Genomic DNA, 27074 nt, shown 5'->3' with positions numbered 1-27074 from the left:
CAGGATAGATCGCGTAGAGAGGGAGCCGGGGTCGGCCATCTCCGGAGCTCCGGAGCGGGTCGTGGGATTGCACGACGACAGGGAATGGCAGCAGGTGTAAGATCAGAGGGCCGTACCGACCTCCGGGAGGGCTTCTCCGCTATTTACAAGCGGTGAGGCGCTCCGACCCTCTGTCTTCGACCCGAGGTTCTGGGAGCGGGGATGTGCAGCCACCTGAGCTCCGGCTGGTGTACCTGAATGCCAGGTCCGTTGCTAACAAGGCTTCTCTCGTCCGGGATCTGGTCGAGGGTGAGCATGCGGACCTGGCCTACATCACGGAAACCTGGTTGGACCCAGAGGGCGGTATCCCCCTGGTTGATCTTTGCCCACCAGGCTTCCGGGTGCTACACCGGCCTCGGACTCAGGGTAGGGGTGGGGGAGTGGCTGTGGTTATGAGGGAGACCTTATGTCCGCAGGAGGCCACCGTTCCTCAGATAGTCGGGTGTGAATCTCTCTTATTGAGGTTTGGTCCTAGGGCGCAGTTGGGCTTGCTGCTGGTGTACCTTTCGCCTAGTCGCGCAGCAGCAGCCCTGCCTGAGCTTCTCGATATCCTCTCAGGGCTGGTGATTGAGTTTCCCAAACTTATGGTTTTGGGAGACTTCAGTCTACCATCCCTGGGAGGAGCATCTGAGTTAGCTCGGGAGTTCATGGCTTCCATGACGGCCATGGACCTGACGCAAGTAATTCATGGACCGACTCATGAGGGAGGCCACACCCTTGACTTGGTTTTCTTATCTGGTTGGTGGTTAGATGATCTTGGTGGGGGCTCCCCAATTGTTATGCCCCTGTCATGGACCGATCATCATCTCCTGCGGCTGGTCTTCCGTTTTGCCACTCCCCACCGTGGGGTTGTTGAGCCAACCAGATGGTTCCGCCCCAGGCGCTTAATGGACCCTGAGAGGTTCCAGGCAGCACTGGGGTCCCCACCAGCCGCCTCAGCTCACAGCTCGGCAGATGCCTTAGTGGAAGCCTGGGAAAGGATGGCCACGGAGGCACTTGACCGAGTTGTACCCTTGCGGCCCCTGACCCGGCGCAGATCCCAATGGGCTCCATGGTTCTCCGCGGAGCTCCGGGAGATGAAGTGTCGGAGACGGGACCTAGAGAGTGTTTGGAGGTCCAGCCGATCTGAATCCGACCGATTGCGACTAAGAACCCATATTAGGTCTTATCTCGCAGCAATGAGGGTGGCGAGGTCTAACTACTTCGCTGCCCTCATCGCATCCGCAGATAATCGCCCGGCTGCCCTGTTTAGGGTGACCCGCTCCCTCCTTAATCAGGAGGTGAGTGAGGAACCCTTGCAGGGGCGTGCCGAGGAATTTAGTTAACATCTGTCAGACAAAACCGCTCAGATTCGGACCGGTCTGGACTCCGACTGGGCAGTATCGGACGATCAGGACACGAGCGGTCTTCTCAATGTTACCTGGGAGGAGTTCGATCCTGTAACTCCGGAGGAAGTGGACAGGATTATGGGGAGGCTGAGCTCCACCACGTTTATTGGACCCGTGCCCTTCCTGGCTGGTTTATGCAGCCTGGGAGGGGACACGAGGCTGGTTCCAGGCAGTTATATCTGCCTCTTTGAGTGAGGGTAGTTTTCCCGCCGCCTTGAAAGAGGCAGTGGTAAGACCTCTCCTCAAGAAGCCTGCCTTGGACCTGGCTGTGTTGAATAACTTTCGTCCGGTCTCCAACCTTCGCTTTCTTGTGAAGGTTGTTGAGAGTGTGGTGGCGCATCAGCTCCCTCTGGTCCTGGATGAAGCGGATTATCTAGACCCGTACCAATCGGGCTTCAGGCCCGGGTACAGCATGGAGACGGCATTGGTCATGCTGGTGAATGATCTCTGGAGGGCTCGGGACAGGGGATATTCCTCTGTCCTAGTCCTATTAGACCTCTCAGCGGCTTTCGATACCATCGACCATGGTATCCTGCTGCGGCGTCTCAGGGGATTGGGAGTGGGAGGCACGGTTCTTCAGTGGTTCTCCTCCTATCTCCTGGGACGCTCGGTGTTGGCAGGGGGGCAGAGGTCGACCGCGAGGCCTCTCGTTTGTGGAGTCCCTCAGGGGTCGGTCCTCTCGCCTCTCCTGTTCAACATCTACATGAAACCGCTGGGTGAGATCATTCGTGGTTTTGGAGTTGGGTATCATCAGTATGCTGATGATACCCAACTTTTCATTTCGACCCCAAACCACCCCAGTGATGCCCTCGACGTGATGTCCCGGTGCCTGGAGGCGGTCCGGGTCTGGATGGGGAGGAACAGGCTTCGACTCAACTCTGACAAGACTGAGTGGCTGTGCGTACCGGCATCTCGGGATATTCAGGATATCCCACCCCTCACTATGGGGGGTGAGTTATTACCTCCTGTAGATAGGGCTCGCAACTTGGGAGTCCTCCTAGATTCACAGCTCTCCCTAGAAGATCATATAGTAGCTGTGACTAGGGGGGCCTTCACCCAGGTTCGCCTGGTGCGCCAGTTGCAGCCCTATCTAGACCGGGATGCCTTACGTACGGTCACTCATGCGCTCGTGACCTCTTGATTACTGCAACGCTCTCTACATGGGGCTACCCTTGAAGACCACTCGGAGGCTCCAACTGGTACAGAATGCAGTCGCAAGAGTTGTATTGGGAGTTTCCCGATACTCCCATGTCACACCTTTGCTCCGCGAGCTGCATTGGCTACCAGTTGTCTTCCAAGTGAGGTTCAAGGTGTTAGTAATGACCTACAAAGCCCTTCATGGCATGGGTCCGGAATACCTTGGGGAGCACCTGCAGCCGGCGTCAACTTCCCTCCGCCCAGTATGCTCCCACAGAGAGGGCCTCCTCAGGGTGCCACCGGTCAAAGAATGCCGACTGGTGGCCCCCAGGGGGAGGGCGTTCTCTGTGGGTGCACCGGATTTATGGAACCATCTTCCGGTCGAGCTCCGGATGGCGCCCGATCTCCGCTCCTTCCGGCGCGATCTTAAAACCCATCTCTTTAAACAAGCTGGCCTGGCCTGATGGGACGGGGTGGGATTTTTATAAATGGACTTCAATTTTTAATCTGTATTAATTTATTATGGGCATTGTTTAATCACGTTTTAATAATTTTTAATTTTTGTATCTAGTTTTTATGTATTGCCCTGTTCACCGCCCTGAGTCCTCCAGGAGAAGGGCGGTATATAAATTAAATAAATAAATAAATAAATAAATTGCCGGCAATGGGGTGGGCGCGGCTTCCAGATGACATGTCCGGCCCGCGGGCTGGCAGTTTGACACCCCTGCTCTAGACTGAATGGACAACTCACCATGGCCAACTTGTGTAGGACACTTCACCGGACAATTCAACAAATACAAAAGTTAAATCAATTTCAACGGAACCATGGCCAATAATAATGAAGTCAATCCAGAAATATGAGAGTTATAATAATTTTGATGACAGTCACTATCATTAATGCCTGGGAAGATCCTGGAAAATATAATAAAAAAAACAGATCTGCCAACAACTAGAAGCAAACAAAGTTATAACTGATAGCCAGCACGGGTTTGTTAAAAACAGATCAGGCCAAACCAATCTTATGTCATTCTTCAATAAAGTGACCAAATTAGCAGACCAGCGAAACGCTATGGACATAGTACTTAGACTTCAGTAAGGCATTTGACAAAGAAGACCACAATCTACTGCTTGGTAAGCTAGAAAAAGCTGGATGGATTTGTAGACAAACCATACTCAACAAGTAGTCTTCAATGGCACTACATCCACATGGAGAGAAGTAAGCAGTAGGGCACCACAAGGCTGTGTCTTAAGCCCAGTACTCTTCAATAGCTTCATCAATGACTTAGATGAGGGAATAGAAGGGGAACTCATCAAATTTGCAGATGACACTAAACTGGCAGGTATAGCCAACACTCCAGAAGACAAGCTCGGGATCCAAAAAGATCTTGACAAACTGGAAGAAAGGACCCTATCCAACAAAATGAGTTTCAGTGTGGAGAAAAGCAAAGTTTTACATTTAGGCAGGAAAAATCAAAGATATAAGTACAGATTAGGTGAGACCTGGCCAAAAACAGTAATTGTGAGAGGGACTTTGGAGTCCTAGTGGACGATCACTTGACTATGAGCCAGCAATTTGCAGCAGTATCCAAAAAAGCTAATACAATTCTGGGTTGTATAATCAGAAGCATAGAATCAAGATCCCACAAAGTATTAGTACCACTTTATAAAACCCTAGTGAGACCACACCTGGAATACTGCAACCAATTTTGGTCACCATATCACAAAAAAGATGTTGAGAGTTTGGAAAAAATTCAGAGAAGAGCAACTAAGATAATCAAAGGCCTGGAGACTAAAACATAAGAAGAACGGCTGCGGGACTTGGGTTTGGCTAGTCCACAGGTCGGCAACCTGCGGCTCCGGAGCCGCATGCGGCTCTTTGAGCCGTCTCTTGCGGCTCCCAGCCGCCCGGTGCGCGCGCACCTCTTCCAACGGGCAGTGGTGCGCGCGCACCTCTCCAAATGGAGAGTGGCACCGCCCGTTTGGAGAGGTGCACGCGCACCTCCCCGAATGGGCGGAGGTGCGCGCGCACCTCCCCAAACCTTTGGAGAGGTGCGCGCGTACCTCCGCGCGAATGGGCAGCGGTGCCGCTCTTTCAGGAAGCCCGCCGCGGCCCGTCTGTGAAGCTGCCGAAAGCGGCAGCTTAGCAGACGGGCCGCGGCAGCTTCCGCAAAGAGCGGCGCCCCTGCCCATTCCGAGAGGTGCGCACGCACCTCTCCGAACGACCGGAGGTGCGCGCGCACCTCCGCGCGAACGGGCAGCGGTGCCGCTCTTTCAGGAAGCTGCCGCTTTCGGCAGCTTCCTGAAAGAGCGGCGCCGCTGCCCCTTCGCTTTCGGCAGCTTCCTGAAAGAGCGGCGCCGCTGCCCCTTCGCACGGAGGTACGCGCGCACCTCCCCAAAGGTTTGGGGAGGTGCGCGCGCAACTCCGGTCGTTCGGAGAGGTGCGCGCGCACCTCTCGGAATGGGCAGGGGCGCCGCTCTTTGCGGAAGCTGCCGCAGCCCGTTTGCTAAGCTGCCGCTTTCGGCAGCTTCACAGACGGGCCGCGGCGGGCTTCCTGAAAGAGCGGCACCGCTGCCCATTCGCGCGGAGGTACGCGCGCACCTCCGGTCGTTCGGAGAGGTGCGCGCGCACCTCTCGGAATGGGCAGGGGCGCCGCTCTTTGCGGAAGCTGCCGCAGCCCGTTTGCTAAGCTGCCGCTTTCGGCAGCTTCACAGACGGGCCGCGGCGGGCTTCCTGAAAGAGCGGCACCGCTGCCCATTCGCGCGGAGGTACGCGCGCACCTCCGGTCGTTCGGAGAGGTGCGCGCGCACCTCTCGGAATGGGCAGGGGCGCCGCTCTTTGCGGAAGCTGCCACGGCCCGTCTGCAAAGCTGCCGAAAGCGGCAGCTTTGCAGACGGGCCGTCGCCATCGGGCAACCGGGAACCGGTTCCATCTCATTTTTTAAAAAATGGCAGCCGCGTGCGTCCGCGCATGCGCAAAAAACCTTTTTGCGCATGCGCGTGCATGGACACACGCACGCGGCTCCCTCTTTTTTTAATTTGTGATGGAACCGGTTCCCAGTGGCTCTTTTTCTTTTTTAGGTTGCCGACCCCTGGGCTAGTCTAAAGAAAAGAAGAAATAGGGAAGACATGATAGCATATTCCAGTATTTGAGGGGCTGCCACAAAGAAGAGGGGGTCACGTTATTCACCACAGCACCAGAGGGCAGGACGAGGGAAACTGATCAGAGAGAAGCAACCTGGAATTAAGGAGAAACTTCCTGGCAGTGAGGACAATTAACTAGTGGAACAGCTTGCCTTCAGAAATCGTGGGTGCTCCATCACTGGAGGTTTTTAAGAAGAGACTGGACAGTCACTTGTCTGAGATGGTATAGGTTCTCCTGCTTGAGCTGGGGGCTGGACTAGAAGACCAAGGTTCTATTCTATTCTATTCTATTCTATTCTATTCTATTCTATTCTATTCTATTCTATTCTATTCTATTCTATTCTAAATTCTATTCTAAATTCTAAACTGAATGAAATGATTAATAGAGCTTAGAACTGCAATGAGTTGTGCCACAGTTGGCCAGAGCAAGTTGTCTCATGAGTTGGACATGGTGAGTTGTCATAAATCTGTCTCTAGAAGTCATACGTCTCCTAAGTGATAAAAATCACCCCACCCTATAGTTGCAATTAATACCATACTTGCCTGGGCACATCTTCATGAGAAGAACCCTCTCGTGCTAATCCAAGTTGAAATTATACATGCTAAGTCAGCCCTATCACTGCTGATTAAATCTTGGATGAGAAAGGCCTTATCGCAAGCCAACCTGGCATTCAGAAGCAGCAGCTAGAGACTATGACCGCTGGGGAGCCGAAAAGCAAACGTGTATACATTTTATAGAATATACTTGAAACTTGCCAGTATCTGTAAACGCAGATATGGAGAAATGCAGAAAGTCAAAGGAGTTTAAAATCTCCTAAGTGCCGATGTCTTCTTGCTCTATCCAATAATGGATGAAGCATTTTCTTCAGATTTAGGGTTTTTTTAATTATACATTTGCAGCAAAAAAACTTCATTGGTAAACAAAATATTTCCTGAATGTGAAACAGCTAACTAATATATGGATACACAGAAACCACTGTATCCACTGCTCTGGAAAAGAGAACATAAGATCATCTGAAAGCATTTACCCATAAGATTCCGATGATTTAAAAACATACATTTTCACCAAATACCACTGGCAGTTCTGACAAGGATGACAGGCTCCTCCACCTTTAAAGATTCACAGCATTCAATTAGGGTTTATTTTTGAGATATGCCTAGAGGAACCAGATGCTGAAAATATTGAAAAACCCATTGAAAAATCTGTGATTCAGGACTCTGCCTACAAGAACATAGAGCTTTTGTGAAATAGGTTAAGTTCAACCCACACAGTAATGCTCCCTATCAAAGCTATTTTCAGGATGGTTGGGAAAATACATTCAGAGTTAGCAGCTCCATAAGATATTTCAGGCCATGCTGCACATGCAATGTATGCAAAATACACATGCAATCCTCTTTACAGTAGTAACACAAACCACTAAACAGAATGATCAAAAGTATTTCATCCTGTTCAACAAACTGTATTTAACCAAGCTGAAATCAGACTGAAACAAAACATAGGCATATAATAATGATGTTGCACAGCCATTTTCTAATCACATGCTTTTCTATAAATGGGTAAACCTTCCACAAGATGTTTGAAACTTCTATATAGAAATAGGAATAATGATATGTGCTAGTATAGCTCTATCAACCAGTGTCAACTATTAAAAATGCATCGAGTATATTCCCCAATTCATAGCTTCCTTTTGTATGTTGTTTTAAAAATCTTCAACCAGATTTGAAAGAGCTCAAACTATTCTCCACAGTTAACTGTATTTATTCCCTATTAACACTATTTATTCTTTGAAATACTACTGTATGTACAAATTTGTTATAGGGTTTTATTTCTGCAAAAATAAATATAATGTTCATATCAGAAAACATTTTGGGTAATCTGGCAATGAAATTAATAGTTTTATACAGTGCTTTTTTGTAAAAAAAAAAGGTGCCGGAACTCACATCTTGTTAATCTTTTATTTACCTTTCGCACATAGTCAATCACTGTACACACACCCACAGGCGTCAGTTGTGTATCGAAACATAACAGTCGTCGCCCGCAGTAAGCACTGATCACATGATCAATCACAAGCCAGGCAGTGCCCCAAGCCGAGTAGCCAAAGTACGCATGCATCGGATTTGATACACAAGGAGCCCACATGCACCGTTTTAATGATTTTGCCACCGACCTGCTACGTTCAACAGGGCGATTCAAATTTGTGTGTACCAAACATCAAATTTTCAAGAGTTACTTTTAAAACTTGGAAAATCTGTCCAAAAAAAAAGGTGCTGGAACTCTGTTCCGGTGAGTTCTATGACAAAAAAGCACTGGTTTTATATATGTAAAACATTGATGGGATTGTGTAATTAAATATAAAAGAATTCTATTCTTGTTTCTTTCTATGCCATATGTACACAAAACAGCGTAACATCAAGAAGGAGATGAAACCTGAAGATGACCTAGGGATCAGACTGAGTTTTCAGATTCAGAAGCTGAAGTGTTTGACCAGGCTAAGTATCAGTATGACCCAGTGCTTTTTTTGTAAAAGAAAAAGGTTCCGGAACTCACACGTCATAGAACCCGCCTTACCTACCCTACAAGGTTCTATCCGAAAAAGGTGCCGGAACTCCATTCTGAGCGTTCTATGAGAAAAAAAGCCCTGGGTATGACCCAGTGAAAGAGACACTTGAGGATATATGGTGCCAGTTTGGTTAGCTGATCCACAAACCAAGTTACAAAGGATAGAGCAAGAAAATCAAACCACCAACTTGAAAGTTAGCAGGGAAAACTGTAAGAAAAAAAACTATTTGCCTGAGCAGCTCTTTGGGGCAAATAAAACCTCACTGCCCCCTCCTAAAACTGTGTTGCTGTGTTGGATTATCTGGCTGGACTGTAAAATGGATACTGACTGCTCTTGAATTCTTCCCGAACCCGTGATTTGTTTCTCTGGAAAAGTAAGCTCTTAAGTGTTTTCTAGGTCAGTAGTCCCCAACTTTTGCAGCCTGGTGGCCCAGTAAAGGGAGATGGGAACCAGGCCGTGTGAACGGCGGGCTGGCACACACACAAACACGCTCAACTTGCATGAGTGGTAGGCCAGTGCCCATGCGCACAGAGTTCAATTTGCACAAGTTGAAGTGCGTGCACATTTGCATGCTGCCGCTCATGCAGCCCAGTTGCAAATAAGCCATGGCCTGGTAATGGGCCGCGGCCTGGGGGTTGGAAACCTGTTCTAGGCATTTATAGCAGAAAGCTTTAAGTCTGCAACATGTGTCTGTGTTACTGTTATAAATTAAACGCACTGAGTTTGTACCAGAAACCAATTCCGTGTGTAGTTGACAACATAGAACAAAGTGTCAAGGGTAAAGTGCTAACACTAATACTTAATATAGTCCTGTCTATCAATGTTTTTCACTTGTACAATTTACAGGCAACTCAGTGGCAATCATAAATCAAAGCCTAACATCTATGCAGCAAAATATATCCAGAATCATCAAGAGGAAATTGTTTTTCTTATACAGTACAATAGAAGGAAAACTATGAACAAATAGGATAGCTAACTCACCACTGCATGGAAATGCACAAGGGTTTGTAAGAAACATTTCAAAACTTATCAGTCTTTGTTTAGAATAGTTTCACCTATAAGGTTTGTTTCCTCAGCTGTATCCATAATTTTGAACTTGGATACTCCTAAACTAGCTATACCTTTTTATTTTCTGCCTGTTTCTCTTATCTCCAAGTGTTATGCTAGAAACAGATTACAGTCGTAGCCTGAAAATCTCTGGGCATTGTGCATACAAGGCAGGTTTTCTACTATCTCAAATTAAGTGCATATAATGCTGCAACATTCATCACAAAAAATATTACATGTATTTCTTTTCCTTCCCCTTGTCTTCCTCTAATGGCTTCAGCTCTCTCATTATTTAATAAGAGTTACTTTTATGTGGAATTCTCATGTTTTTAGAACAAAGTTTTATACATAGGAATGGCATGTACATTTTCTCATAAAATTTAATGACTTTATGTTCATTAAATATTCTTACATTTGTTTTCCTCTATCACTCTGTCTGAAAATGTCAACACAAATAATTTCCCACCACTTTGCAACTTTTCCTATCAGCACATAATCCAAATATTGAGAAAGAGATGAGTGGTACTTAAATTTGATAAACAAAGAAATAATGTTGAAGATTTGATCTTCCTCTTCCAAACATAGGCGCTTAGGTCTTTATGAGTTGGATATACCCTGACAAATGTAGATTTTTTTTAACACATATATCTGTATATATATATAGAGAGAGAAATAAAAGCCAACAAGAGCAATTGCTGCAATATATATTTTAATTCAAAGTGAATCTTGACAATATTACACCATAAATTCTTATTTTGACACTCACCAAAATAGTCACCTGGAAAACCCGCTTTTTGTGACAAAGTACAGAAGGCTTGGTCACATTTAAATCGCTGAGAACTAGAGAGAAATACTATCGCAAACTGTAGGAAACATTATATCCATAAAAATTTTCCCAGTCCTCTTATTGTAATATTGCACAGTGCAATTGCTACATGACAAACTTGTGTAGCACAGAAATCAGGAACAAAAAAGCCACAAGTCTCCAAATCATTATTAAGCGATAATAGTTCAAACTTAACAGCCAAACCAATATACTCAGTCCTAAAACAAATCTATGGTTTGCAGTGTGAATTTTAGCTTTAAGAAAAATCAAGTTAAATTTAGCAATAAGTACAGAGTATTTTTTTAAAAAATAAAGCAAAATAATTAGTAAATACAGTAGTATATTTGATCAATAACACACCCTGAATTAAAGTTAAAAACTGAATACAAGGAATTAATATAAAAATTATTCTCCAAATTAAAAATAGTACACAATTTATCGTGCAGTGTTTTATTTAAAAAGCATTAGCTATAGCCACCAAGTAGCCAAACTATATTCAACAGCCAACCAGAATCAACTTGACTGCTCAGGAGTGAAATCATGGATTACAGCCTGAGAGAAGGCATACGATCTGATCCTTCTTTGCAAATCACTAAAGAACTGGCTGTACGTTTTTTTTAGCGTTGGTTGTGGTAGATCCAATTTTTCATTTCTGAAAAATTAAAAATATATTTTTTACAGTAAACGAGGAGCCACAAGCTTCCTCTGGAGTATACTGATAAGATGTTAGTGTTTAACCTGACATATTGTTCCATGTACATTATTAGCTTTATATCCTGAACGCAACTGAAAAGCAAAGTAAATACTTCAGAGAAAAGACGATCCAGTTTTTAAGGAGAATGTTTCCTCCTTTCAATTGCTGTGGGAAAGTAAGTTACCTTGTGTTTTTTTGTGGGCCTTGGTGAGTCCAATGCCAGCAATGGAAACAGCACTCAAGAAAACCCATTCCCAAAACTGGGAACTTAAGAGAAGACAGGAATTTACGGTACCATAAATATTAAGAAAAATGACAAATCTACTTGGTGATTTTCTGGATTTCCTCTATATAAGTTTCAGAAAATGCCAAAGCTCTCCAAGAGATCTGCTTACTCTTTGTGTTACGAGAAATACATACAAGAAAGAGAAGTCTGTTTATACAAAATGCATACAATTATTTGTGAGAAATCACTGAAGCTGAAATCCAGCATACTCCTTTGGGTACACTCCATGACTAATATGGGCCTACTGAGAATTTTTTCCTCCAGTAGCAATTCTTTCAATTCCACAAACTGGTTTTTAATCTTTTCAGTATTTCAAAAGTGCTTTTGCCCGACAAGGCAGGTGGCAAAACTACCCCACTGGCCCTGCAGAACTGTGTCTCTCTGTTTGTAGCTCAAGCATAATGGGAAAGAGAGAATTTATTACCATGTTCGGTCATTACAATGTACTGCTGGTCTTGTGTTTTTTTTAATGAACTAATACTGCTATATTTCAGATGCAGGCACATTTGTTTCACTTAGACATTCATTAAATAAAACACTGCTTGTGTTAATGGAGCAAAGAAAAAAAACCCTCTTTCAACCACTAGATTACTCAGGCTTCAATCTTATGCACACTTTCCTAGAAGCAAGCCCCACTAAAGTCAGTGGGATTGTTTTTAAATAAACATGCTTAGGATTGTGCTTGAAAGAAACTCTTTCCACTCCTATTCCAGTCTATACTGCAAGAACCGTATTCCAGGAACATTTATTTAAAAAGATAAGTAGTTTAAGCGTCTGCACAATGTCAATATGAACACATAAAAATTATATTACATGAATACAGCCACTTATATGCAATGATAGTTAATAGAGATAAAATACTGATGCAAATAACACACTTAAAGTAACATATGCAAATTGTTTTCCATCATTTACAATATAGTAGTTACAACACTCCAAACATTAAAGGAAACAAAACAAAATCAACCCTCCACTTCCATTTCATGTAATTAGACTTATACAGAAATTAGAAGGCTAAAAACTAGTTAAATCACCTAATTTCACAGCTATTTGAAGTGGCAATCATTATATAGCAGCTTATCTATAATACATTCAAGATAAATGATGCAATTTATTATTTGCCTCACAAGCTAGATCACAGCCTCACTTTAGTATCTTCTTTTAAATCCACCATAGCACTACAGTATATTTGAGGTCTATGAAAAAAGTAGCTACCTTTTATAGAAAATGGATGATTAAGTCTTTGGTGCTGCAAAAGCAATTTCATTTGAACAAAATAAACACAGAGATTGACTACCTAGGGAAAATGCATGTCATCTGTTGTCCCTGATGGAATGTATTTAAATAAGAAAATACTCCCCAAACTTTAGAACAAATACCATAATGTAAAAAAGCTAAAACCTCTCCCATGCATAAATGAAAAATTGCACAAAAGTACTCACATCATTTCAAGCTTCAACAGTAAATATTCTGCTACTATTTATTAAATACTGCATGGTTTGCTCAAGCTAAGATGAAACCACAGTATGAATCAACAAGCATTTTGCTTTTATTTTCTTTTACTATCTACCCAGGTAATTCCTACTATACCTTTAAACAGGTTATTAAATCCAGTTGGATATAAAACACTTTGAAAATAAACTACTTTAGATTGTATTGCAGTTCCACCACATTATAAAACACCATTTTTTAATTCAACAAGCTAATGAATCAACTTTTCCTAAACATTACAAAATGCTTTTCTTGAAGCTTATTTTAAGGAAAACTATCAGACAGCGGAATTCGTCTAACAGCAACACATGCTGCCTTCCAAAAAAGAAATCTCACCCAGTACTAAAATCATACCACGCAAAACAGAAAAGAAAGTAGTGAGCGTGCATCAATCTATCAAAGAATCAACAAATCTGAGTGTTAAGTGCTGCAGTCCTCAACATTTATAACGCAGTGACATAACAACCTTGAATATTTAAGGCACTAAGTGGGAACCGTTTACAATGCAGCTGAGATTATCAGGACACCAACATTTAAGAGCAGTTTTCTAGGGAACTGCATTTTTGCCCATGCAAGGGACACATGCAATGTGGAGAACAGTTCAACCTTTTTAGGCATGTGATTCAACACAGAACATCAAGATACATAATACAAACAAGTTACTCATACATGATACTGATGACGTGTGCATCTGTTGCTCTAAACCTGTACACTCAATGGCTTCCCAAATGTAGAAGTGCCTCGCACTAGATCAGAAGGCAATTTTATAAAAATAGGAGGAGCAAAACTGCATTTTTACTCCTTTAAGTCACCTGTTTGGAGCTATTTTGTAAGAAGGTAACATGACTAAAGACAAATTTATACCAAATGTGCAAAAGACACATTAAAAGTGAGTTAAAGCTCAAGGTTATTTAAATTGCACCCAAGACTAAAAAAAAATAATTTTCTTGTGCCATGGCTAATATTTATTAAATACCATGTTTTCCTCTCAAAGCACATCTCTCTATATATATCTATATATGAGCTTTGTCTCACATAAATGAATATTTATTAAGAGTCTCACATAAATGGATATTGGCTGAGTTTTGTTGGACTCAGTGGAAATCCTGTATAAGCAGGTGATGCAATGTAAGAATGTGGTGGGAAAATTGGTTTATATCGAGTCTGTTGAATGTTTGGGGAAGGCAGTAGTCGGGGATTTATGCCCACCGGGACCTGATGAACTATGCCACCATGATGAGAAATACTGTAATTGGGATGATGTAATATTGGTCTTGAGGTACATGGTGATGCAAAAATGTGGGCCACAGGGGCAGCAGTACTGAGGGAGGCAGATGATGGGTAAGGTAGAATTGCAGGCTGTCCTCCAAGATGTGTGTTTCCCGCCAACTGTGCATGAACTGAAGTATGAGTGGGACTTCCATGTGGGAGAGAGAATGCATGACCAGCAACATTATTTGGGATGAATGTCTGCTGCCTCCAATGACCACAGTTGCCATTCCACTCCTGAGACCCAGATCCAAATGGCTGAACCTGTTCAAGGAGGTTGAAGAGAAATAGTAGTTAATTTTAAAAGAGAAATTAATCCTTTCTCTCAGTCCTACTAATGCAGCCTCAAAGGAAGTATGCTTCTTCCTTTTCTTACTAATAGATACCATCTCAAACATGAAGATGTAAAATGTTTTTTGTTTAATACCCATTTAAGTTCCTAAATATGTCCAAATGCAGATCCAACACATTGGATAGTAGCATTTTCCCATTTACTTTGAGTATATTGCTAGTATGTTTAATTAGGTTATTCCAATTTCTGATGTTATGAAAGGAAAAAAATATTTTTCCAGTGTGTACACACACAATATCTCTCCTACAATCAGTTAACTCCATTCAGATAGCTGTGCAGTTAATTAGATGCATCTAATTAAACTGAAACAGCAACTCATATAGAACTAAATTAAGAAGTCTTCAAGCCTTGAGCACAATATTATCTTGCCCTATAGATACACTTTTGTGCAGCATATGTCATAATTGGTAAAAGATAAATATTCAAGAATTAGAGGCAGTCACAGAAAATACATTGTATTGATGTTGCTTTTGACTTGTAAGAATTTAACATCAATGAAATAATTACAACAGTAGCAAACAATTTTAGATTAAAATGAGCAGCCTGAATGAATTAGAAAATAGTATTTGCAATATAATATTCTCACACATACTTGACCGAGGTTTGAATGCTGCTGATGGAATGCTGACATAAATTTTCGCTGACGATTACCCAAGCCAGAAGAATGGTTGGTTTTTACACGAGCAGATCGACGTTTTACCAGCGGTTGGCAGGTATTGACTAAGAAAATGTAAACAGGGTTAGTTCTAAACTTTGTTATTTGAGTAAAAAAAACACCTTTATATTCATTGTTGATATTAAACATTACCTGAAAAGGTCTGTGGAGGTTTTGGGATGAAAACCTCATAAACCCTGATTATTATTTGGGGGGTGGGGGTGAGGTGAGGAAGGATTATATAGACATTAATTGGCTTAATTACTACATATAATCTGAATGAGTGGAAGGTCATGCACACATTGTGCAGGTAGTCCTCAACTATCAGCCATCTAATAACTGTTCAAAGTTACAACAGCCTCGGAAAAAGTGGCTTATGACCCATATGTGCACTTACAACCATCACACCACCCCCTGAAGTCATGTGATTGCAATTCAGGCACTTGCATTTAGCACCAGTTGCAGCATCCTGTGACCACATGATTGTGATTTGCAATTTATTTATTTTTGCTATTGTCCAGCAAAAAACATCCACTGGTGAACCTGGATTTCTTTAATAACCAAGCGATTCATTTAACTAGTGCAGTGATTCGCTTACTGATCGCTGTAAGAGTTGTCGTAAAATCTAACTCGAAACAGCAACGACTTACAATGGAAATTCCAGTCATAAGCATAAGTCGAGGCTGTAAATCTTTTCTCTTTCCTGCTTTTTTTGTGCCAGTAAAACCTCTCAAACAAAAACTGTCAATGATGAAGCAATTAGTGAATATGGCATATCAGGTCTACCCTGAAGAAAAAATTTTCCTGTGCTTTCTAACATTTTTTTCTGGCATCAACTTACACACGATCACATGGCCCTTGCCTGAAGACTTTCATGCAAACAGGAACCCTAATTTTCCAGAAATACCTTTTAGAGGATTTGGGTGCAATGAAGAAGACGAGAACAATCAACTACACAAGCAAATCTTAATTCACCAACATTTGGAAAGCAATCAGTATTAAGCAAGACAGACCAAGAAAAATAACCTCACCCTCTCCCCCAAAGGTACCTGAGTTCGTCATTGGCCCGTCTATGTTTAACCTGTTCTGTATCCTTATTGGTGGCACAACCACAGCGCATACAGTTGGTTTGGCTTCCAGGTTAGCAGAGGCTCTGGTTTCTGTTTTTTTATTGGATGCTTCTGAAAAACGATTTGCTAGAAATGGGCTGTCATGACCTGAAGAGTCAGAGCTGGGGGAACCATCCACAGTATCACAGCCGCTTTCCTGTTCATCATCTGATATGCTATAATATAAAGTAAAACACCACTAAGAACTTATCAGTTATATAGGGCTTCTACCTTTAGCAGTATACATCCAGAGAGATATAACCAAATCTAATTGGTTGCTACTAGGAGGAGAAAAAAGATGATTTTTAAAAAGTAACATATATATTGTAGCCAATCAACGGTGCTAAGGGGATTGAAAAATATGGTAATGATCTTTAACTTAACAATTGTTATGATTTTTCTTTTTTTAACAAAAAATTGCCAAACATTCGCCTCAGCTTTAGTAATACTGGTGTCTTTTTTTTATTAGAATAACCTAGTTGCTACGGCAATTGTCAGAGTAGCATGATAACTTTATGTCTTTAAAGATGAGACTTCCAAGAATCTCACAACTGAACCAAACTGCTCAAATTTAACCTCTATGTTGAACTATTCAAAATATAATAATATATAGAATATGGAATAAGGTTGATTCGTAGCTATTGAATTCAAAGCCACAAGAACTTTGTTAGCTTCCAGCTTTAAAACAATGTGGTTTTGTTTTGCATAGTTATAGCTTTGCTGAATTGATTGTTAAGCATCAAGAATGTTAGATCTTATACAGGGAGTGCAGAATTATTAGGCAAGTTGTATTTTTGAGGATTAATTTTATTATTGAACAACAACCATGTTCTCAATGAACCCAAAAAACTCATTAATATCAAAGCTGAATATTTTTGGAAGTAGTTTTTAGTTTGTTTTTAGTTATAGCTATTTCAGGGGGATATCTGTGTGTGCAGGTGACTATTACTGTGCATAATTATTAGGCAACTTAACAAAAAACAAATATATACCCATTTCAATTATTTATTTTTAACAGTGAAACCAATATAACATCTCAACATTCACAAATATACATTTCTGACATTCAAAAACATAACAAAAACAAATCAGTGACCAATATAGCCACCTTTCTTTGCAAGGACACTCAAAAGCCTGCCATCCATGGATTCTGTCAGTGTTTTGATCTGTTCACCATCAACATTGCGTGCAGCAGCAACCACAGCCTCCCAGACACTGTTCAGAGAGGTGTACTGTTTTCCCTCCTTGTAAAACTCACATTTGATGATGGACCACAGGTTCTCAATGGGGTTCAGATCAGGTGAACAAGGAGGCCATGTCATTAGATTTCCTTCTTTTATACCCTTTCTTGCCAGCCACGCTGTGGAGTACTTGGACGCGTGTGATGGAGCATTGTCCTGCATGAAAATCATGTTTTTCTTGAAGGATGCAGACTTCTTCCTGTACCACTGCTTGAAGAAGGTGTCTTCCAGAAACTGGCAGTAGGACTGGGAGTTGAGCTTGACTCCATCCTCAACCCGAAAAGGCCCCACAAGCTCATCTTTGATGATACCAGCCCAAACCAGTACTCCACCTCCACCTTGCTGGCGTCTGAGTCGGACTGGAGCTCTCTGCCCTTTACCAATCCAGCCACGGGCCCATCCATCTGGCCCATCAAGACTCACTCTCATTTCATCAGTCCATAAAACCTTAGAAAAATCAGTCTTGAGATATTTCTTGGCCCAGTCTTGACGTTTCAGCTTGTGTGTCTTGTTCAGTGGTGGTCGTCTTTCAGCCTTTCTTACCTTGGCCATGTCTCTGAGTATTGCACACCTTGTGCTTTTGGGCACTCCAGTGATGTTGCAGCTCTGAAATATGGTCAAACTGGTGGCAAGTGGCATCTTGGCAGCTGCACGCTTGACTTTTCTCAGTTCATGGGCAGTTATTTTGCACCTTGGTTTCTCCACACGCTTCTTGCGACCCTGTTGACTATTTTGAATGAAACGCTTGATTGTTCGATGATCACGCTTCAGAAGCTTTGCAATTTTAAGAGTGCTGCATCCCTCTGCAAGATATCTCACTATTTTTGACTTTTCTGAGCCTGTCAAGTCCTTCTTTTGACCCATTTTGCCAAAGGAAAGGAAGTTGCCTAATAATTATGCACACCTGATACAGGTTGTTGATGTCATTAGACCACACCCCTTCTCATTACAGAGATGCACATCACCTAATATGCTTAATTGGTAGTAGGCTTTCGAGCCTATACAGCTTGGAGTAAGACAACATGCATAAAGAGGATGATGTGGTCAAAATACTCATTTGCCTAATAATTCTGCACTCCCTGTATAAAGTTCCTACAAAAAGTTGCAAGAAAGGTTTTAGGTAAATAAAGCGCAATAAATATGAACAAAATACTTCAATCTATTTTTCTTTGAAGTGGGAAAACAAGCAGAGGCTGTTACATAAAAAACAGATTACAGTTAAACATTTTCAAATACATCTTACCTTATTTGAAAGTATTAACTCAAGTTCCTGTTCCTATGTAACAGCATGTTAGGTGTAAATCATCTTGGTTTTAAGTTGACAACAAAAGAAGGAGAAAATAGCAGCAAAAGATGTTTGCAAAGACACAGAACTATGCCTCCCATGCCTCATTAGGCCAGGATTGGAAAGTTAGTACTGTATGTGTTTCACTGGTGTAATTATTTACAATTCCTACCTGTTAGGTCTTTTACAAGGGGATGGACTTGACTGTCCAGAAGAGCTTGTGCTCAAAGTGCTGTCAGGACTACTTAATGAACACACACGGTCAATATTTAGTGTACTCTGGCAAGCTTCACAATCAAGACTTCCTTTGCATCTGAAAAAAAAAAGAGGGACATACTCACGCCGTACCTACTAATATTCAGTCCTCATGCATCTCGCTCTTATTATTATAACCCTCATTAGAATTCACAGACCGGAAGTCCCAGATAACATAGTGCAAATAGTTTTCTCAATTACCACAAAAGACTTTTTCCATGAAGAATCAAAGGAAATCTAAGTTGGCAAAATCTAAGTGACGTCAGCAGCAAAATGGATGTATAGGTCACAGTAGCCAGGCAGATGTATTGACCATCTCTTCCCTAATAAGCTGGACGACAGACTACTAACACAAGAGGAAAAGAAAAGTAGCAACATTTCATCTCCTTTCTGACCATTGCCTAAGACTGAGACTTCACTTTGTACCAGTGCTTGGTCAGATTTACTTTTGTCTTCCTCCATCAGTATCCCAGGCTTCTTTTTTTAGTGGCTTCATCTCCCACAAATATTTGCAGCTGCGGGAGAAGGGTCACTCGGTAAGCCTGTAGCTATACGTGCTGGGCAATGTCATGCTGTGCATACCGGTATATGCTCTTCGTGGAATTTCTTTCAGTGCCTATCCCTGAACAGGCACACAGACATGAGCTCATTTTTCTTTGTCATATGCAGCACAGAGTCCTTCTAGTTTACAAATGAAAACTTCAGTTCAAAAAGCTGTAACAAAAGCTGGCTTAAGTGATCTATCGTGTATAACATTCAGAAAAAAATCCATTTGACTCCTAATTTATTTTATTTATTTTTTTAAAAAGTAGAACCATTTCCTAATGCACCCCCAGATTACATGTGCAATACAACTTATAGGAAAAGAAGTTAAGAGTGCAACAGGAGCACCTACTTACTCTGCAACTGAATGCCTCTGCATTGCATCATCATCATCTGTGTCACTGCTGATGGTAATCACACTGGTTGCTGGACTTGGGGAATCTGCAATGATGATAGCCTGGCGCTGCTTGTGTGAAACAGATGGGTCAGGATCCTGCCTGACAGGTGGTATACAATAGCTGTTTTCCTGCCTCTCTGAATTATGATTGTCCTGCGTTTCTACCAAACTTAGTTTTTCATCAGCCTTCATATTAATTATCTTTGGAGATACAAATGCCGAATTTTGGATATTGGTATTTTGTAATGCATTGTTCCTGTGAAGAAGACATTTATTTAGACCCTTTGTAAGAATGTTTTTACAGAATAAATGCACTAATTTTATTTACCTTTACCAAACTGATGTAAGCTACAACATGAAACTCTGAAACATCAATGGATATAAATCAACATATGAAACATAAAACAATGAACATACGGGTATCATGGAAAATGTCGTTTTCCAGAATAATGACGGAAAACCTTTTGGATAACTATTGTGTATCACAAGCAGGGTTGTTCATATGCTGGAATGCAAGGTTCGGAGTTGAATCTATCATGAAATGTAGAACAATACACTGAAGGTACTGTTTTGTTTTGTTTTTTTTGTTTTTTAAAAAAAGGAAAGAAGAAATGAAGAAATGCTGGCTTGGACACCATAGACATTTTTGTATCAGATTCAAAATCCACTGAAATCATCAGGAACTATATTCAATGAGTTCAGTGGACATGAATCAGGGATTACTTAACACAGTTCACCACTGTAACTGTCCTTCCCGGTCTTAGGTTTCTCCATTACTGAAATGTCCCATACCTTTGTAAATAACTTCTGTAGTGATGGGGTATATTTTCTCCACAGAGCACTTACAGTGTTTCTTGCTGCCAGCAAAAGAAAGACTATTCTTAATACTATTCTAAGTCATATTACGACTATTATTATAATGCTAGTTTCAATTGTTCAAAATCGATAAATCCTCATGCACATAAAATTTAGGAACAACTAACTAGAGCTACCAGAAAATAACCCAAAGTATATTTCTGCCCTAAACACAATTGAAGCTACTACTGTCATAAGGAAAGATAACATCAGAGGGCAACAAAATTCTACACATTTCGGGGGTGGGGGAAGAGGTTGGATTGCTTCCCTTGGGTTTTAATCTAAACGTTCTGAAGAAAACTGTATTGTAATATAATATTTAATTTTTAAAGTCATCAAACGTCTAAACAAACGTTTAGCTACAGTATATCAACAACTGGACAAGCACGTACTATTTTTATTTCACTACCCCCTTTTTAAAGGGATTCTGAAAACATGGTAACATCTAAACTAACTACAAATCGTATTCAATACTAACCTCGCTTTGTTTCTTTTGGTAGGTGTGGGTTGAGGCCAAACTACGCGTGCAATGCCCACACTGATTGGCTGAGGAGCAGATAAAGTTATCTGATTGCTTAAGAGTGGCTGGGTCATCACTGAGTTGTAATGGTTACCATGAGGAATCATTTTCCTGGTAGGACAGAGAAAACAAAGCATTATTCAGAGATGGTGTCTTTACACAACAATGATATAAAACAAAGCCTACGACTTCAACATACCCCCATTCTCCAAGCCTCTGTGGGCCAGCCACAGAATCAGAAGCAAGTGTTGTAGCAGGAGCCACAGGAGTTATGTGTTGCCATGTAGGAAACAATAGTTGCTGACTTCTATTAGACCACGTCTGTTATAAACACAAAAACGATATAAAATTGGACTGTGGTACTATTGGGAGTAAAATGAATGAGTCTCTAAAGTCCCTGGTAAGATGCTGTTTGTGTTTTTTTAATGTGCATGTGAAAAAAATTTCATTTTCTATGTGCAGAACAAATGGACATGATGTTACTTAAAAAATTAAACAACAGTATCAATATGTGCAGTTTTGAAAACGCGAAATCTTTAGTAGAATACTAACTGACATACCTGAGAGAGGACTCCTCTTATTTGGAGTAAGGTTGGGGCCTGTGTTACCAATGGCACTGCATTATCTACTCTCACAGAGTACCCATTGGGCTTCCCATGATTAGCAGGAATCCCTAATTCAGACAAAAATAATGCTTAATAATGATACAAAATGATAAGGAAATCAAATTAATGTTTATATGAGATTAGAATTTAATTTATAGAGCTGCCCACTTAGCATGTGACTCAGGGCATGAACCCAATGAAAAACAACCAATGGCAATTACAAAATAATATATAATACAAAATAATAAACATACAGTCTCAGAAGCACTTGAAAAAATAAAAAGAATCAAGCAAGAGAAGGTCACAAGATCTCCTGGTCCAATGCCTGGTGGAAAAAATAGATCTTCAAAGTCTCGCCAAAGGCAGGCAAGCACTGGGCCGTCTCAATCTTGGGGTGATTCCTGTTCCATAAGGCAAATGCAAGGACAGAGAAGGCACCCAAGATGATATTGCTTAAGTCAGGGGTCCCCAACCCCCGTCCACTGGCCGGCACCGGTCCATGGCATGCCAGAAACTGGTCTGCGCAAACAAGTGCAGAACGCAAAACCACGCTCCCTCTGGTCTGCAGGAAAACCTCTCTCCATGGAACTGGTTCCTGGTACCCCAAAAGTCTGGGGCCACTGGCTTAAGTGATGAAAGAACATGCCAATCCTTTCAGAACTTATCAGACAGGCATAAATAACTGGAGACAAGCCGTCCTGCAAATAAACGGGCCTGGCCAGGAATGGCTTTAAAAGTGATAAGCAGCACCTTGAATTGCACCTGGAAACCAAGTGGAAAACAATGCAGCTTTATTGCGTAGGAATAACTACCTGCACTACTACACTCTGGACCGGCTTGGCTGCTGATTGGCCTTCCAAGGACAGCACCGTGTAAAGTTCACTGAAATAATGAGACAGGAGGTGACCAAGGCATAAGTGGCTGTGAACAAGGCCTCCCAATAAAGAAATAGACAAAACTGGTCGACAAAGTGGATTTGCTGAAAGACCCTTTGAAGAGCCAAGGTTGTCTTCAGGCAGGAGTCATAAATCCAAGGAAATCTCAGATTATGCTGCTTGGTGAAGTGCAATCCCATCCAAAATAAAGACAGAAAGTCTCCTGATCCAGAGTGCCTTAAGGCACTCCCAGCCATACCTTGGGTTGAACCAAACCTGTTCATCTCCATCTAGTCCCCCACAGCTTACAGACATTAGGACAGAATCTCAACAGCATCACTTTTCACCCAGGGGTTGAAATGTACACCTGGGTATCTTTAGCACTCTAATTATACTTAACTCCCTGCCAACAGATGACCTTACCCAACAGCATTATACAGATATTAAATAGGAGTGGAAAGAGAATCAAATCCTGAGGCACTTCACAGAACAAGGATCAAGGCATAGATTTTCCACACATCAACACTGACTGGAATCAACTCTGAAAGAAGAACTTTTTTCCCCCTCATCCGCTCCCAAATATAAACTATACAGGTTGTCCTTGACTTATGATCACTTGACTTATGATTGGAATCTCGGTCACTGAACAAAGCGATTGTTAAGTGAAACATCATATTACTGCCATAATCTCGGCACTCCTGGTTGTGGTTACGCAATCTTGCGGGCTGTTAAATGGATGGGCTTCCAGGTAAGTAACACAGGATACCTCAGTGGTGTGGGGGAGACCCTGGAAAGCCTGGCTCAGGCTGTGTGAGAATATCTCTCCACTCAGGGGCTGAAAATCCTCCCTGCCAAAATCCAAGAAGGATTTTCAACCCTGAATGGAGAGATACACTCACATAGATTTTATCCATCCAATAAGGCCCGGAGCTGAAATTCTTCAACAGGCAATTCTTTCAATCAGCCCCCAGATATGACCTGGAGTTTTCTCAGCAGGCAGCACAGGGTTTGCAACCTTGACTTTCTGGGAAAACTGACAGAGAAGATTGCAAATGGAGACCACATGATCACAGGGCATTTGGCAACTGGTTGTGTGAACAGGTTACCAAGCAACCGGATTCTTCATGATCATTGGACCTATATATGCAACATTTCACAACAGTCAAAAGTGCTTTACAGGCCATAAAGCAGGGGTGTCAAACTGCCGGCCCACAGACCGGATGCATCATAGCGAAACCACGCCCACCCCATTGCCGGCAATGGCAAAAAAGTCACGATATGTCACAACACATCAGATGACGTTGTGAGTTTGACACCCCTGCCATAAAGCATCCTTTCCAAGGACATCATTAATTTGAACCACCATTAAGCAAACAGCTGTTAAGTCAAGGCCTATCTGCATCACTTTTTAAGACACATTCAAATCAGAGGCAGATTTTCCACCCCCTTAGTTTGGCTATGAGTAGTTTGAGAAAAACAATGACAGCAGGAAACAGAGAGAAGAAAAAGTTTTAGACGTTTACTCAGAAATTGCTTCCTAACTTATAAAGAAGTCAAATGGGGTGGGGAGTCATGTATGCTCTGTTCTCTCAGTGCATTTTATTTGGCTCCAACCTTATTACCAAATCATAATTTAGCAATCAAGAACATTCCTGCATGTCATCCATCTCTCCTCTGAGGATGCTGAACTGTCTTAACTGAACAAGGAAAATCGCAGTTTCCAGGATGCATAGTTTGTCAGAAAATAAGCAGCCACTAAGAGGTTACATGCCTCTGTGTTGGTTTAATCAGACAGAGGCATCAGTAACATACACCATGCCTAAAATGCAAATGAAGCAATCCTGAAATACTAAACTGAAGTAGAGCTTAACACCTAGCACCAGAAAGTGATACAAGGCTGCAAATTATAGAACAGTGTTGGCTGTATCAACTAAACCATTCACTCATCAGTGATACCCTCTTTAATTCTGGATTAAGCAGCCAGCAAATACATAGTCACAAGTTCTAGCAGACAGCAATACTACTTAATGTAGTAGTAATTAAATTTCCACCAAGTCTGTACCACTTTAGCACCACAGTCCTGAGCATCAATGATAAAAGATGCATAAGTGATACTTTGACAGGGAAGTCAAAAAGATCAAGATTCTCATAAAATATGGCCTAACAACCTCTGTCATGCACAAACAACAAGTACCAACAGGTGCACAATCAATCTAAATTCATGAGCAACCCACTGAGTGTCAATCAAGACACACCCTTCAAATTCCAATCGGCTGTGGCATCATCACGCATTGTCATCATCATCATCATCTTGTGCATTGCTCTGTGATCAAAGAACACATTTCACCAATTTCCCAAAGGGGTCCTTTCAGTAAGTTTTATAGCTTTATGTGGAATATGATTGTCGAAGGGTCCAATCAGCTTAGCTGAAATGGCAAGTAGTATTGAAGCTTTGATTCCTCCAGTGCACATAAATGTTACTTAAATGACCAATAAAAATGCTTTGTATTGGTATTAATGAAATCTTATTTTTAAATCTAGAGGAGGAACCTGATACGACCAAATCTTCTTATAACACTGAATGTCATCCTTTTTTCCCCCGCAGAAACAAAGACAGAACCATTAAAAGAAAGCAATTAAGTGATTTCACAGAGTTTATAATCACAGCCACGAGAGGCTTAGATTTTAAGTGACTTTCCAGGAATGCAGGGCTTGTTACATTTGCAGAAGGCAGCAGATGCATCTGCTGATAAAAGGGAAGGGGGCATTATTCCTATTCCCTCTCTTTCAGTAGACCTTCCCCGTCCCTTATTCTGGGTTACCAGTTCTACTGAACAGGCTTTTAAGGGAAGAGCTGGTGTAATTTGTGTATCAGGTTCTTATCCTGCTTTATTTTTTTAAAATTCCATTTATATCCCGCCCTTCTCCGAAGACTCAGGGCGGCTTACAAGCTTAGCAGTAGCCTTCATTCTATGTATATGCCTGCTTATTAGGGTTTTCATACACCCCCCAAGCGGCATTATTACAAAGTCAGCTTAATTGCCCCCAACAATCTGGGTCCTCATTTTACCTACCTCGGAAGGATGGAAGGCTGAGTCAACCTTCAAACCAGCATGTATATTTTGCTCTCTCTTCCACTTTTCCTCACAACAACAACCCATCGAGGTAGGTGAGGTTGAGAGGTAATGACTGGACTAAGGTCACTTAAAAGTCAGACCAGGAAAAACCTGCTACTCCAATATACTAGATCTTCCCACCCCAAACCACGCTGTATTGCACTGACAAGAGATACTATATAGCCTTTCTTCCTCTCCACCCCCCCCCCCCAAAAAAAGAGCAAGATGCTCCTACAGGTGAGAGCAGATGCCAGTGCATTTCGATGGTAAATTTTTTTTTTTTAAACAAACATTAAAAATTAAGTCAAACCTTGGACAGCAGGGGGGCATATAATCAATGTTTGATGAAAAGCATCACTGCAACCAAACTGAGCAGTTCCTGCCTGTAAGGGTATTCCAGGATGCATAACCGCATGGGCTGTTGCAGCTAATGTCTGAAACAATAAGTATATTATAAAATCAGCAAACAGGCTGTTACATTTTTAAGGCTAAGCTAAAATGTACAGTATTTTGCTTAAAACAAAAGAAAAGAAAAGCCTAAGTCATATAAGTAAGCTTATGTTTGGTTTACCAGGATTATATAATGTTCTTACTAGGTAGTGGGAAACAAACACCATACATGAAATTCAATTTTATACTTAGCACAAACAAACAAAAATAGCATTTGACCACAGGAGGGCGCTAAAATAAAACATTTTAGTGTGTACAGCTTCAATTGCGTTTGCCTTGGTTTTGGTAAAACGCTTTCCAACAGAAGTTCTAGACTAGTGTTGTTCCAGAACCTGAGGTTTCAAAAAGAATTTGGGGGGGGAATTACTCCCCCACCCACATTCAAATGCAGCCAAGATCATGCACAGCCATTTTTTCAGGAAAAAAATTATAGGTTGTCCTCGCTTAATGTCCACTAGTTCAGTGACAGTTCAAAGTTACAACGGTATTAAACAAGGCAGACTTAAAAGGGGTCCATGTGGTTGCAGCTGTTTCAGCGTTCCCATGGTCATGAGATTGTGATTCAGATGCTTCAAACTCAATTTGCAATCAGATGTCCTGGTGTCCCACAATCACCATTTGTGACATTCATGGCCAGCTTCCAAAAAAGCAAAATCAATGGGGAAGTTGGCAGGTGACTGTGGAATGCTGCAACTGCCTAGGACTCACCTAACGACAGCAATCAGAACTGGAGTTGTAGATTGGTGCTGTCATATGGTGTGCCACCTTAGGATCTTATTGCTTATGTGCCCTGGTTCCTGTTCCCAATTACCACTAATGTGTACTGGTACTGGAACTTACACCACTATCATTAAACATGCATTTCTTCGGTTAAAACATTAACCTTCCAGATAAATGGAAAAGATAATTTTGCATACAGAATAAGAGTTTAGTTTTT

The 27074-nt window shown here is 41.8% G+C and overlaps 1 protein-coding gene across 4 annotated transcripts in view; it reads right to left on the bottom strand.

The window, feature by feature from the left end:
* Positions 1–9986: 9986 nt before the first annotated feature.
* Positions 9987–27074, bottom strand: part of HIPK3 (homeodomain interacting protein kinase 3) — a 96632-nt gene continuing 79544 nt past the window's right edge. For all 4 annotated transcript variants that reach the window (XM_083348786.1, XM_083348783.1, XM_083348785.1 and 1 more), the window contains exons 8-16: positions 25998–26121; positions 21652–21764; positions 21291–21412; positions 21050–21202; positions 19676–19972; positions 18694–18834; positions 15936–16171; positions 14824–14951; positions 9987–14143 (exon numbers count right to left, since the gene is read on the bottom strand). In XM_083348786.1, the coding sequence (XP_083204912.1) occupies positions 13670–14143; positions 14824–14951; positions 15936–16171; positions 18694–18834; positions 19676–19972; positions 21050–21202; positions 21291–21412; positions 21652–21764; positions 25998–26121 (1788 nt within the window). In that variant the 3' untranslated portion in view covers positions 9987–13669. The remainder of the gene's footprint in view (positions 14144–14823; positions 14952–15935; positions 16172–18693; positions 18835–19675; positions 19973–21049; positions 21203–21290; positions 21413–21651; positions 21765–25997; positions 26122–27074) is intronic.

The sequence above is a fragment of the Vipera ursinii genome (assembly GCF_947247035.1).
Source record: "Vipera ursinii genome assembly, chromosome: 1".
In the NCBI taxonomy this organism is placed as follows: Eukaryota; Metazoa; Chordata; class Lepidosauria; order Squamata; family Viperidae; genus Vipera; species Vipera ursinii.
The sequence above is the reverse complement of the archived record's forward strand: the minus strand, read 5'-3'. Positions and strand labels throughout refer to the sequence as shown.